Raw genomic sequence first — 15,690 nt, forward strand, 5'->3', positions numbered from 1 at the left:
CAACAGCAGGTAATTATCATGCTCTGCCTGCTCCTGGTGGCATTCAGTGTATGAAAACTCACAAGTTACACAAATTCCAGTATATTCAATAGCAACAGTATCCTGTATATGCAATCAATACAGAGTCATCAGTGTCAAACAGACATTCATCGCACCTCCCACTGTAATGGAAGTAGCAGCATTAGCTGTTATCTAACAGATTCTGTGGCATGCATTAAAAATATCAAAAAAAAAAAAAAAAAAAAAAAACTTTCAGCATTTAGTTTTTGTCTACACTCTTTATAGTTTGCTACCATTTAGCCAAAACGTTATCTGCATTTGATTCATTGTACAGTAAACAGGTCATGAGGATGGCCGCTTTATCTGCAATCGACTCACAGCATAAATAATTAACAAGAGAGCTCAGTGTCATCCACCTGCCATCTGCATGGTGAATGAGGTGAAGCACAAAGTACTACTGGAAGGTTTCCGCTGGCAAAGACACTTACTAAATAACTAAAAATATGTCCTAGAGCTTAAATATGTTAGGCCCCAGGGGGATTTTTGACAGTGAAGTTGCCAAATCTCTCCAACCACCCACCCTTCCACATCATCCTCTGAAAGTGGAACACTGTTAATGTTCATTTAACGGTCATACAGGACTAGGCATTAGTCAGTGTGACAAAACCACACCAAAAATAACCTTTAAAAAAAGGAGTTACCCAATAAAGCTTCAACTGTATCTCTGACATATTTAGGAAATGATGATAATCTAGTAGCTGCCCACACACTCAGAAAAACTTTGAATCTTTACAACACTCCACAGGTGTTCATCAGCAGGGCGAAAAAGTTATATGCACGTCAATGTGACGGGGATTGTGACAATATAATCAGGTCCCTTGATGCAGTTTACCTACTTCTGTCTTTCCTGCAGCTTCCCCTATCAAAGAGACCATTCAAAGTATTCAGCACAAAGTAGGATGGACCTCCTAAGATATTCTTAAGAGTTAGAATGTTTAATCTTCTGTCTCTTTTATTAAAGTAACCGCATCCAGTCTATTACTGTGCATGTTAAAAATGCCAGCTTGGTGCTGAAAACATCCTTAAACTGTTAAACTTGGAAAATGTTAAATGGGTACTTCCGATTCAATGTTGGTCAGGATGTGGAGCAAGAAGTGATAGGCACAGTATTAAAACTGGATGGGAAGTACAGCACTTAATGCTGTGTAAAAACATGCCAACCTTCATTTCTACACAAATACAGGGAACCAAACTAAATACTGGGAACTCAGGGAAGCATGGGGATTTCACAACCAAGCAGGATTTCCTGTGCTGACAAGAGGCTTACTAAACAAGGCAAGAGAACAGAGAGACCACAGAAAGGAAGATTTATTTTCCCCTCCCAGTACTGAAATCTTGTGACCTAAGACAACTAGAAAGATGGTCACCGTTGTGGGTTTCAAACAACGCTGAATGGATTCACCAAGACTTTTAACAAAAAGACCTGACTGTATAAATAGATGCTACAGAACACTATCCATTCAGGAAACTGATAATGTACTCCACCTTGTTGGCACCCAAAGGAATGCAGCTGACAAGCCATGGTGTAGTTAGTCTGCTACTGAGGACTCCTTCAAATATAACTAGAACATTTTTTAAACTTTTCTCTTAATTTCATTTTCTTACTTTTAAAGGACACGTGGGTGACATGTAGAAATTCAACGCCAACCCCACCACCATGTGCTTTGTTCATCACAGGGGTCTCCTTAGAACAACCATAGCACATTAGCAGTTTTCTCAAATAACAACATGTTGTCTGTTTAGGAACCCTACAATTGGTCTTTAAGGTACTATATCTTTAAGGTAACATGATCTGTACATAAGGAGGAAAGAACCTCTCCCTAACTTGAAGACAGAAATCTCCAAACTAGAAAACCAATTTCAACATACAGGTGAATACCAACCATTCACAGACTCAGGAAACCAAAAGATTTTTGAAGATGTGAAATAATGGTGAATCCATTCAAAGTTGTTTGAACAAAACATGGTGACTGTCTTTCTAATCATCTTAAGTTGCAAGATTTGTCCCCTTTCGTATGAAGCCAGAGATTCTGTCCAAAAAACCTTTGCAGCTTACCCACACAGATACGTACATTAAACTTCATCTCCACCGTCACAAAAAAAGTGAGGGAAAAAATGCATGTCCAACTTTTGTACTTGTAGAGATAGGAATTCCCTCCCAATACTTGTAAAGCCTGAGTTAGAAGAAAGAAATCCCTTTTAACGCTCTTCCATCTCTATTTAACCCTCCTGCGGACTTAGGAATAAGGAATCCCAAACCACCGCATACAAACATCTGCTCAAAGATTCGCCAGATGTTGTGGCTTATCAGGAATCAAATAATACAGTAGAGATGCAGTGCTGAAGCCAGTACACAGTAAAAGGCAAGCCTGGAGTAAAAGAGTGCACAGCTGCAGCCCCACAGGGTTAAACAAAGAGCATGACTGAGGGAGCCGGCATCAAAACCACAGGCCTGCCAGGTGTGAGTAGCTAAGACAGGACAACCCACAAAAGCAAGAGTACATTCTTCACTCCAAGTGAATGCAACATGTTTCTGGGGTCTCCTGCATCATCCTTCTAGTGTTCAAATAGAGACATGCACACACAGTACACTGCTCTAGTTAGCAATATGCTGACACACACACACATGCACGCACAGACACTTGTTCATCAGCATGCAGAGACAAACTGCTATATCACTTACCACCTTGGCTAAGTCCATGTCTTTAGGATAGAGGAAAATACTTTAAGGTTCTGCTTGGCTCCCCTCTACTCTGAGGCTGCATTAAGCGAAGAACTCAGCCCCAATGGCTCCTACTTCACATAGTTAAAAGCTCAATTCCCTTCCACAGGCAGCAGATGCATGACCCACTCATCCACAAAACAAAACGCTCAGACGGCAGCAGCTCGGGTGTCTGCAACCTCCAGAGAGCGGGGGAATGACGTGAACAAGATGTGAATACACAGCGGTGAGGTTTCAGCACACAAGACACCCTTTCGGGAGGCAGCAAGCAAGGGCAGCGCCTTTCTTTAGCAGCTTCTCTCTCTCTCTTTCTCCACTGTGGGACAGCGGAGACAAGAAAAAGAAAGGAGACAGTCACATATTTAAAATGGGGGAAGGGAGGGGGAGGCGGAGGAAGGCGTTCCAGCAGCAAAACAGCACCTCCCCTCCAGCTCCTCTGCAGAACACTTCCATGTGCCTCAGCTGCCCTAATCTAAATAACAAAAAAAAATGTTCTAAGCCCAGACAGCGGAGGACAACAGGAAGGCTATTCAAACTCCAGGCTGTGGGAGCTCTAAGAATGGGTTTTACTGGCTGACCACCTCTGCCCGGGCTTCCCCCTCTAATCACCTCCCCCTCTCCTGAATGCTGTCACTCTAGAAAGGAAGCAACAGCAAGGCAAGAGGAGGGGTTTCTATTCCCATTCACTTCAGTACTAGTCTCAGGCTTAACACATCTCTCTCTCTCTCTCTCTCTCTCTCTCTAACACATGCACATTTTACATGGAAATCATTTCCTGAAAATTAATTAGCCAAGCAGCTGATGAGAGGAGTACTTCTTTTTCTTTGAATTGGGGTTCAGACAACAGTCATACAGGACAAAATTCACAGCAGCAACAAGATGCTCTCACCCAGCACATAACTATTGATGTAATTTACTGTAGATACATATTACAAGAACACCACCACAGTTTGCATACCTGGAAACTTCCAAGGATGCCCAAAATAACTACATTCACCAAAAAATGTACACATCTGCTCTAAATCACACCAAAGAAATATAACAAGCAACAGTCAAAGCAAAAAACTTCAGAACACAGCAAATTAAATGGAAACGTGCGCGGAGATCTCTCGGCTGACTGCTGATTAAAACAATGTAGCTAGCTATAGATTAATATTGTCCATTTGAATCTGGCCTTTCCGGTTTTCTGTGAAATTCACTTTACCCTGTGTAGCAGATGCCTTCTGGGGAGAAACGAACACCACTGCTGACCGAACTCCATAATCCATAATTTTCAACAATGGTTTCATCATATATTTTTTGTGATAAAGAGACCTATGTACTTTAACTACCTTTAAAAAACTCTTTACCTAATTAGGCAATGGTTTCTAGTTTTTGCACTTATGTCAGTGAACCTATAAATAGTTTACACACAGCAAGGTACTTTCCTACCATGCTCTCATCATTTATTTATGCGAGTCACTGCACTTCATTTTTGGGTCAAGGTAAACCCGATGCTCTTTTTATTGCAGGCAACTATAACCTTTATATAATATTTTAAACATTTTGTCTTAATAAAAAAGTATACATTTTTTTTTAGACAAAAACATTCAATGACACACCCTCACCCCCATTTGACTGCAGTGTGTACATTTGAAATGATCCAATTTAAAAAGTATATACATTTTTCACTTAAACAAGAAGCAGTGAACTGACATAGTGTATTTAAAGCTGCAAAATACTAATTTAAGTTTGAAATTGAAAAACACGTGTTTTTCTTTCCTGAGCGCTACACTAAAGACAGAAACTTACCAAAAAAAAAAAAAGCCAAATCTGAGGATTTTAGATTGCATCCCTCTATAAATGGTCATTAGGAAACACTGTTCTCTCATAGAGGCCTCCTTTGCAATCTCTCATGTCTGGAATCTGGAGAATTGGCATCCTACACTGCTTCTGAAAAGCGTGACAGGAAGACTCGCTCACTATCACATCAGGATCTCCTCCCACACTGCCATTAGCCCAGCCTTGCCAAGTTATTTTTATCGCCTCAAGCTAAAGGACTCGAGACAGATATCTAAAACCAGAGCCAACTAGTTGAGGGCTAGAGATGAACGCCACAGAGCTCGTCAGTCAATCAGCAGCAAATTCTGATACCATAACCAGACGTGAACAGGATTAGCCATTCGTTTCAAATGGCTAAAGGGTCTGAGCCCCATGTCTGAACTAAAACGTTTGAACAGCAAAATAGTCGTTCCCACAACAGAAAGTTGTATTTGTCACTCATGCAATCTGAAAATCAACTGAGTCAGATTAACATAAGGAAGCAGGCAATGAGGCAGCTTCATTGTAGTAAAGAGGTAAGGAGGGTCTGTTGTGTACAGTAACAGAGGATCTTGCCAATAGGACCACTAGAAGGTTCATGAGCCTACTCTAAATTCTGATTTATTAACTTCTGAGTGTTAGTCAGTATTTTGAAAACACTCACCTTAATCCAAATGCATGCCTTTCACACCCACACACCATAATCACCTATGTAAACCTACACTTAAATGTGTATATATGGAAACACCGTTCATATATATCATTTTAAGTGTTAACAAAGTAAGTGTTAATTTAACATTACGGATTTTGCTATAATTGCAAAAACAAAACCACCTCAGCCTGTCTCCACTGGACTCTAAAACTATGGTGAATGTCTTCTCACCTACTGCACGTACTCATTACTTCTCACAAATATACACTGCATCCACCTTGGATCAGTGTTTTATGTATGAATATAAAACTATTCAGACCACTTCAAGTTCACAAAGGATTCTACAATCTTTAATTTAGAAACTATACTGATTATCTCACTCCAATACAGCCCTCAAGTGTCTTTTGTACTCAGATATTTTCTCAGTATATCTCACATAACATAGTACAATATTCTCAAATGCAATTTAGAGTTTTGGGGGGTGGGGGGCATATCCAAGCAACACTGACCACAAGGCAGGAAATAACCCTGGACAAGACCCCAGTCTTTAGATACATAGACAGATAGATAGATAGACAGATAGATCTTTACTTGAGGATGTACAGAACTGTTCATAAACGAACTCAGTTTAGCTTTCATTGTCTCCTCCACCACTATCTCCAGCAAGTCAAGAGTGCGTCCCATAATGGCAGCCTACCTTTTAATCAGCTTGTTGATTCAGTGGGCATCTTTTGAAATGACGTTACTGGCCCAGCAAACTATAGCATATAAAAAAAAAAAAAAATCGCCCTGGCCATCACATAGTTGTAGAATATGTGAGGGATGTCTCTACCAACACTGAGGGAACACAGTCTCCCTAAGAAGAAGAAGAAGAAGAAAAAAAAAAAAAAAGATTCGGCTCTGCCCTTGCTTACATAGTTCCCCTGTATTACAAGACTAGCCCAGCCTCTCATTGATAAGGACTCCCATGTACTTGTGGCAGTGCACCACCTCTACATCCACTCCCTGAATAGTGACTGGACACAGACACCCTTCGGTGCAGTGAAAAAGTCAGTCACTAGGTCCTTAGTTTTTGCTAACATTAAGTTGCAAGAAATTCACTTTGCGCAAAGAAATAAAGTTCTCCACCTGACTCCTATACTCTGTCTGCACCCCATTAGTGCGGAATTGTCTCAGAACTTCTGCAATTGACATGACTTGGTGTTACATTTATAGCCCGAGGTGTACAGGGTGAAGAGAAGAGAAGACAAGACAGTCCTTCCACATCAGAGAGACTGTCACTGAGTCTCACAAACTGTGGTCTGCTCAACAGATAGTCCACTATCCAGGACACCGTAGACTCATTCACCTGCATATCTCTGAGCTTACCCCTTAACAGGGGTCGCTGGAGGGTACTGAAGGTGCTGGAAAAATCAAAAGACATAATCCTCACAGTGCTAACAGCTTTGTCCAGGTGAAAATAAGCCTTGTAGAGCAGATGGATAATTGCATCCTCCGCTCGAGTCATTGTCTGACATCCAGACTTCAGTGGGTTCAGGTGGTCTATTGTACCACAAGAGGTCTAGTTCAGGACCACCCTCTCAAAAGTCTTTGTGATGTGAAACGTAAGTGTCACTGGTCTGTAGTCATTAGGTCAAGAGACGCCTGCCTTCCATGGAACTTGAACAATCCAGGATGTTTTCCAAAGCAATAACATTTTCTGGAGCCTTAATGAGAGAATGAACAGGTGACAAAGGATATTACAATGTCAGTCATCAATGGCCTTAACAATTTGAGGACTGACTCCAGATGGTGTGAAGGCTTTTCCTGTGTGTAGCCTCATCAACTGTCTCTTCACTTGATTATCAGTTATGGACAGCCCATGCTGATGGTCAGGGCAGACTGATCACTGCCTAAACCAGTTAAAGTGGTAGGAGTTGTTAATGCAGTAGGGATGGTAGGGGGGGATCCAGAAATAAGAAGAATTTGGTAGTGGAAGAAAGGAAAAACCTACTAAAATATTTGTTTGGGGCATTAGCACCTTAGCCCCAGATAGCTTGAGTTCTGGAATTGGGCCCCTCCCATTTCAAATATGCCTTATGTTATTCTGATTGAGTTTTCTATTTTAGCTCTCAAGGCTTCTTTCTCTTCACTTAGCATTTTCTTTAGCACTCTCTGTACACCCTTTAGAGACTTTTTGTCATCAGATTTGACTGCTCTCTTCATCTCATTCAGGAGATTTAGCTCCTTAGCAGTCCTTAGCAAGGCTTGTTTGATAAACAACACCTTGCTTTTGGGGGTGTAATAGTGTTGACACATAAGTTAATATAGTCCCTCAATATTGCCCATCTAATGACAGGCTTGCAGCTGGGAGTAAGATGGCATGATCAGCTCTACCAAAAGATGCCACAGGTTTACATTTAAAGACATCTTTAACATCTGAATTGAGCAGATCCGTCTTGTTTTATGCTGAATAGAACAGGTCACATACTGATGGACAATTAGCATTGTTCATTCCAAAGTTACATGTTTGAGATCACCACTTAATACATTTCTTAGTGTCTCTAACATTTCTAGGTGCTGCAGATGTAAGGTAGCATTTAGATGCTCTTCACTCTCCCTGTGGCTTCCTCCAAGTTTGCAGCTTATTTGAAAGGTAGTTGAGATGAGTTGCTGGCTACTATTAGTGACAAGCCAGGGAGGGGCCTGATGAAGTCTAATCTTAAAATTAACCAAAATTAGTAACTAGTGAATTATGTTAAAAACAAAAATAAAAACGGAGACCACTGAGCTTCAGCAAACAGCTGCTGGTTAGTGCATAGTCCATTCATGCACATACACACACTGAACCAATCTGGAGTCACCAATCAACTGAACAAGAATGTTTGTCGGTATGTGGGAGGAAAATATGACATAGTATTTGAAGAGAAAAACCAAAAAGATATGAAGAAAATGTACAAACAGCGCACACAGGCAACAATTGGGCATGGAATTGAAACTCAGTACATTGAAACTGTCAAGTGGCAGCACTACTCACTGCACCTGCATCTCATATTTTTCTCAAACCCACGTAATCCAGTTCAGGTTCCCAAAGGCCAAAACTTCTACCAGCTGTACTAGGCACAAGGCAGGAAACAACCCTGGACTGGGTGCCAGTCCATAGTAGGTCACACTTATGTAAACACCTATCAAGCGGTCAAATGGGAATTATCAATTAATCTAACTTTGACATTTGTAGGAATGTTGGAGAAAAACCAGAGTACTTGATTGAAAACCCAAACAGAAATGTGACGAAATTGCAAATTCAACATGGGCAATTATCAGCCATAAGGTCCAAACCCAGAACGTTGAATTTGTATAGCTCTACCTACTGCACCAGAGTGCTGTCATATATTGTGTATATGCTATCACTTATTTACATTCCATTCTGTGAGCAGGTTTTATACATTAAAGAATGGAGAAAACAAAACATATCTTGCCAACTTTGGGTGCTAGTCAGAAAACATTGATTATGCCCATGCTCAAACTCACTCATATGAGGCTAATGTGGATTTTTTTTTTTCTACATAAGATGGAAAAAGAAACTAGCATATACCAGGATCCTATTCAGGCATTAAATGTGGTACTTGTCAACCATTGTACAGCAGCACCATTCAGAGCTGGGCTTCTGGGCCAAGTTGGGGATTTTGCAGTTACATTTGTAGAGGAAGGGGTGTCTGATGCACACGTACTGGCACATGCCAGGGCAAATCCTGGAACTATACTAAATGCTCAGTGTGTCCCACATACAGATAGGTATTATTAAATTAATATTTACTCTAAATGTTCTTACTCTCAACATCCCATTTAACGACCTCTGTATCATTTTTTTTAAGCATACGAGCCAGCCTCTGAGCGTCTTTAAATTATTCACTACCTCATACCCCTCAGTGCTGCTGCTTCATTAGCACTCTGAAACTTTTGCTAAAAAAAAGTATGTTCAAAGACACACATCCCAAACTGCCTCGAAAAGCAGCGATACTGATCCCCTAGAACTTATTGATTTTTGAAAATATCTTCTCGAGCGAACATTATGGCCGCTCCAGGCAGGTCTGGACGCCCGACTTTATCTAATGCCAACCCGAGTCTGTCCAAAGCTCGCAGTGGTGAACCGCCCCGGGCGCTGTGCCCACCTGGCTCCTTTCGAAGTTCTCCTTTTCTGCCTCGAGACTGTTGGCTCCTGTCCGACGGCTAAGCACCTTGGGGATTGGATTGGGAACCTGCTGCATAGAACTCTTTACTCGATCCATTGTCGCGCAGAAAGACTTCAGTACGAATCCTAACCCACCGACGGTTTCACAACCTCGGAGGTCCCGGCTACTCCAAACAACGCCAGTCAGATTCCACTCCGGTCGAGAGGGCGCGGCTGCCACTCAAATAACCACGACCCGCCTGAATTTGTCGTATGATACCTATTGGAGAATCTTGCCGTCTGTCATGACTGTCCCTGGAATGTTCTGAGCAGGCCACGCCTCATCTTGACTGTCGAGTGCCCCCTGCTTAATAACATCCGGCCTGAGAGACACACATGGCGGATTCGCTTCTGTAATTATCTGTCCGCACGCAGGAAGCCTTGCTTTCCCGGCTGCTATCGCAGCATCAACAGTCACATACATAACTGAGATGAAAGCATTTTGCATAACCCACGAATTATATACAAAGACACCGCTATTTCGGCGACGAGCCTCGCCCTTTGGGAGGGACTGTCCGGGAGAACGAGTCTACAGTAAATGGATCCCTCCCTAGGACAATGGACAAACTGGCCCTCAAAAGTCTATGATGGATTGGTCAACTACGCTTAGACAACATTCCATTCCAGGGGCTATGCTGTTTCAAAAATGATCAGAGCAGTTTTCGCTGTGTCTGTTCCTGTCAGAACTTGTCATAGATCTATGCCAATTATAATTTTTCTTCTTCTTAAGTAAAAAAAAGTACTTTACTTACACGCTCTATTGTCGGGTTAGGAAAATTACATGTTGTAGGCATTTTAGAGAGTGTATTTCTGCCCAGGCCCTTTAACATCAGGTGTATAGCTCATATTACGCTCTGCCTTACATGATTATATATTTGTTCTAAAAATGAACATAACAAGGCCAGACAGGATAAAATCAGGACTTAATTGTCCACTAAACTATTACTAAGGAGTCCAGGGTAAATATAAACAAGCTGAATCAACTCACTTCCAGTCTTAAGAAATTAATTCAAATTTGTCACTGTGTGGTCAACTTTAATAGCAAATTGTTATGAACTATACCTGTTGATGTTATCTGAATGTTTGTATCTTTCATTCTCTTAACAACAATATGTAAATGGCTAAACAGAACACTGAAATCAACTTGGTCATTCTTTTCATTTCATGATACCTCCTTTGGACACCATGGTAGAGGAATTTAGGCAGAACTTAAGAAATAGCACAGGCTTTGAATGACAGTACAATACTGCCTATACTTGAATGCCCATATTGATTTTTTGTTTTCATACACGCTCAAATGCTGCTTGCTGTTAATGGAATTCTTTATAGATATACATTATAATTTAAATATTATTTTAATGCCAATGAGTCAATCATATCTGGCCTTGGTGAACATGGTCTATAAAGTATAAGGGCGGAGTACTAAATGAGTCCAAGTACAATATTTTCTGTACACCATTTCAAATGAGCTGATGACTAAAGGTTCTCCAGGAGTCCAGGATACATCATGGAGGAGATATGCAGCATTGGCTACACTTACCTCTAATTTTGCCATTATTCTCTTTCTTGCCACTGCCTCCAGTGAGTCCTGGGTTGGTTTTGTAATAAAACTGCCCTTCCTGTTCAGTTTATACAGATGTTTGACATGCCCTTGGATAAATTCTCTCAGCAGACCACAGCATAGAATACTACACTGGCTGTAAAGGGTTGGTGAAGCATCCCAGATGGGTTATCTTAATAAACTAAGTGAAACTCTGGAACCATGGCCAGGATGCATATCTCTGTTTATAGAACTGTAAAACTGTGAAAGCTATAAGACACGTTTGTAACTTCTCTCCCTAATATCTGCCCAGTTTTTATATATATATACAGTCATGGCCGAAATTATCGGCACCCCTGGAATTTTCCTTGAAAAAGCACCATTTCTCCCAGAAAATTGTTGCAATTACAAATGTTTTTGTATACACGTTTATTTCCTTTATGTGCATTGGAACAACACAAAAAAACAGAGAAAAAAAGCCAAATCTGACATCATTTCACACAAAACTCAAAAACCAGGCTGGACAAAATTATTCGCACCCTCTACTTAATATTTGGTTGCACGCCCTTTGGAAAAAATAACTGAAATCAAGCGCTTCCTATAACCATCAACAAGCTTGTTACACCTCTCAACTGGAATTTCTGCTCACTCTTCTTTTGCAAACTGCTCAAGGTTTCTCAGATTTGAAGGGCGCCTTCTCCCAACAGCAATTTTGAGATCTCTCCATAAGTGTTCAATCGGATTTAGATCCGGACTCATTGCTGGCCACTTCAGAACTCTCCAGCACTTTGTTTTCAACCATTTCTGAGTGCTTTTAGAGGTATGTTTGGGGTCATTGTCCTGCTGGAACACCCATGACCTCTGATGCTGACCCAGCTTTCTGACACTGGGCCCTACATTGCTCCCCAATATCTTTTGGTAGTCTTCAGATTTCATGATGCCTTGCACACAGTCAAGGCATCCAGTGCCAGAGGCAGCAAAACATCTTAGAACCTCCACCATGTTTGACTGTAGGTACTGTGTTCTTTTCTTTGTAGGCCTCATTCCGTTTTCTGTAAACAGTAGAATGATGAGCTTTACCAAAAAGCTCTGCCTTGGTCTCATCTGTCCACAAGACGTTCGCCCAGAAGGATTTTGGCTTCCTCAAGTACATTTTGGGAAACTCCAGTCTGGCTTTTTTATGTTTCTGCGTCAGCAGTGGGGTCCTCCTGGCTCTCCTGCCATAGCATTTCATTTCATTCAGATGTCAACGGATAGTTTGAGCTGACACTGTTGCACCCTGAGTCTGCAGAACAGCTTGAATATGTTTTGGAGTTGATTGGGGCTGTTTATCCACCATTCGGACTATCCTTTGTTGCAGTCTTTTTATCAATTTTTCTCTTCCGTCCACGTCCAGGGAGATTAGCTACAGTGCCATGTGTTGTGAACGTCTTGATTATGTTGCGCACAGTGAACAAAGGAACATGAAGATCTCTGGAGATGGATTTGTAGCCTTGAGATTGTTGATATTTTTCCACAATTTTTGTTCTCAAGTCCTCAGACAATTCTCTGCTCTTCTTTCTGTTCTCCATGCTTAGCGTGGCACACTCAGACACACAACAGAAAGGTTGAGTCAACTTTTCTCCATTTTAACTGGCTTCAGGTGTGATTGCTATATTGCTAGCACCTGTTTCTTGTCACAGGTGAGTTCAAACGAGCATCATATGCTTGAAATAAAACGATTTACCCACAATTTTGAAAGGGTGCCAATAATTTTGACCGGCCCATTTTTGGAGTTCTGTGTGACATGATGTCAGATTTGGCTTTTTTTCTCTGTTTTTTTGTGTTGTTCCAATGCACATAAAGGAAATAAACATGTATATACAAAAACATTTGTAATCACAATAATTTTCTGGGAGCAATGGTGCATTTTCTGGGAAAATTCCAGTGGTGCCAATAATTTCGGCCATGACTATATATATATATTTTTAAGAGAAAGCTGAGGCAGGCAGTTTTCCTGGTTGCTTTTTTAACACTCATACATGTAAGTCAAATTTATTAAACTAGTAGTGCCACCTCACAGGACTTGGATTCCAGCTCTATTACCAGCTAGGCTGACTTTCTTTCACTATCCAGAGACATGATTGCTAGAATGGCAGGCTACTGAAACTGACCCAGTGTGAGTGTAGGTGTGTACATGACTGTGTTACACAGGGTTAGTTCTAGTTAATTAATGTTTCTAAAAAAAAAGGGTCTATCTTATTGCCACATGAAATAAACACTAGTTGGATGAAGAGTTTGGTTGAAATGTGTTGGTTAGAACATATGTGTCTGACCTGTGCATAAAATATGTCAACTTGGTTTCAATGTGTGTTGTTGTTTTATAATAAATTATTTAACAAAACAGCATCAGATATCACTTCAAATACTGTAGGAATTTGGAAAAGTCAGCTCATGTTGGAAAAAACTAAATATAAGCTCTTGACAAAAACAATGTCAGAATGTGAGTCTTAAACACAAGTTGGAAAACTCAGGAAACAGATGCATACAATGATTTCTCCCACTTGCTGATCTTTTGACTTCATCAATCATGGATATAGAAAGAAGAAGCTTAAGTTATAGTTGCAAATTTAATTTCCATTTTGTCTTTACTGTCAGCATATAATGACTTTTAACAGATAAGAATACTCTTGATCTAACAAGTCAGCATTTTGAGACAGAATGTGGTGCTGAGCTGAAAAGAACTGGTAAAAACAGCCCCACAAAAAAGAGTGAATATTGTTTTAATGCTGGAACAAGCCCGCCCTCCTAACACATAAGTCACACTCTTTAGAGAATGGACATATTCAGCTCCCTAAACTGTTTTCTATGGTTCTCAGTAAACTTCTGACAGATAAATTGTTTAACATGAAATACCAGATGTACAACCAAAATCAATTAGTCAGTCAGTCATTTTCCAACCCGCTATATCCTAACATAGGGTCAAGGGGGTCTGCTGGAGCCAATCCCAGCCAACACAAGGCAGGAACAAATCCCGGGCAGTGCGCCAGCCCACCGCAGGACATACCCACACACCTAGCACCAATGTTCAAAAACTAAACAGTTTCAGTATCTGAACCCATGTCCCTGAAGAAGTGTGAAAGTGAACACTACAGAACAACAATTCCAACAAAGTTGTAAATAAGATTTTAGAAGTAAACTAGCAAGGAGTTTTCAATACAGATTTATTCATTTCCCTTTTGGGATGTCAGTTGTAAAATAATGTAAACACTGAAGGATGCATATGAAAACAACTCTGAATAAACTGCCCAAAATAATTTCACTACTAATATATATCAAAAACCTGCAGTGCTGACCAGTCCAAATGAATTGCTTTAGTCACATCAGAATAAATTTAAAAAATGTAAACTTACAAAAATGTTAACAACCTTAAAATAATTTGAAAATGAAACCTTTCAAATCCACCACCTTCCTAGTGTGCTCATGTTTGGGCACAAAATCACTGGACTGTTTGCCATATAACATGTTCAAAAACAATGCCCAGATCCGTGTATTAAAAATATCATTCTGTTTTTCAAACCTATATTTATAGCAATCCTTTTTTTCCTAATGTCCACTGACAAAATCGTTCTCAAATAAATATCAGTCTAAACGTCCAAATTGTAATCAAAACCTGGCAAATAATTTACAAACATGTTCCTCAATGTACCAATACATGTTCTAACCACCATATAAATATCAAAAGATGCCCAAAATGATTAAAGCTGGAGAATAAAATGCTTACTTTCAAACACTGGACTTTTCCATAAAATTAAAATAATTTTAATTTTAAAATTATTTAATGAATTGTATGCCCTATAAAGTTCAACATTCGTAATACAGTACCACCTATTGGTATATACTTTGTTTTCGGTTATGACAAATGTATTCTGAGATTTTTCAGATCAGAAAGGCAGACGCTTCGAGGTAAGGTGAATCGACTCGGTAATCACGGCGCTGGGGAATGACGATGTGTTGCATGTCGATTAGCAAGTGAAAGTTAAAAATTTTACAGCGCTCCGTACACGTGAAAATATCACCTCATGAACCTATTTCAATGCCAAAGATATCACGAATTGTTGTACTATATAAAAATTACAAATCATTAAACAATCAAACTCCTCTGTCAGATCCAAATCTAAACCTAAATGAAATCTCTCTGTTTCGTGCATCTTCATCTGAGCCACCAGTAAAAACCTGTAAAAAAGCAAATAACAAATCTATCCCCCATTCACCTATGGCAAGTATGTTTCGGGAGGCGCAAAACTGACCTTCTCTTTAACTGTTCTGAAAATTACTATTGTCCAATGTAACAACGCGCAAAGCTACAATGACTGTATAAATAATGAACCCAACGTACGTAAATGCTTGAACACATCGCGTTTGTTACAAAGCAAACGAAACCAGACCACAAGTGAAAATCAGGAAGTAAACAAAACAATAAATTAAAAGCATGAATCAACGTCAAGACATGGTCGATTTTAATAATAGCATAAATAAAAACCTACTTTATCTATATATCGATAACAGCTATCGTCCGTCCTTTTATATGGTATTGTTTACGTATTTTTTTCGGTGGTTAATTCCATACCATATTTTCTGTCATCTAAGTAACAATTTATTTAGTAAAAAAAAAAGTACAGTTGTATTCGACAGGTGACCAAGGCTGCTTCATACTGTGTTGTATA

At 40.0% G+C, this 15,690-nt stretch overlaps 1 protein-coding gene across 2 annotated transcripts in view; it reads right to left on the bottom strand.

Annotated features, from left to right (window-relative positions):
* The window catches only part of hip1 (huntingtin interacting protein 1), a 76,207-nt gene extending 66,456 nt beyond the window's left edge, over positions 1-9,751 (bottom strand). The window contains exon 1 of one of the 2 annotated variants that reach the window (XM_028806936.2): positions 9,386-9,751. In XM_028806936.2, coding sequence (XP_028662769.2) covers positions 9,386-9,502 — 117 coding nt within the window. In that variant the 5' untranslated portion in view covers positions 9,503-9,751. Of the gene's footprint in view, positions 1-2,743; positions 3,447-9,385 lie in introns of those variants that run through there. The other variant, XM_028806937.2, reaches the window with a different exon arrangement.
* Between the last annotated feature and the right edge of the window lie 5,939 nt (positions 9,752-15,690).

Source organism: Erpetoichthys calabaricus, chromosome 8, assembly GCF_900747795.2.
Source record: "Erpetoichthys calabaricus chromosome 8, fErpCal1.3, whole genome shotgun sequence".
NCBI lineage: Eukaryota > Metazoa > Chordata > Cladistia > Polypteriformes > Polypteridae > Erpetoichthys > Erpetoichthys calabaricus.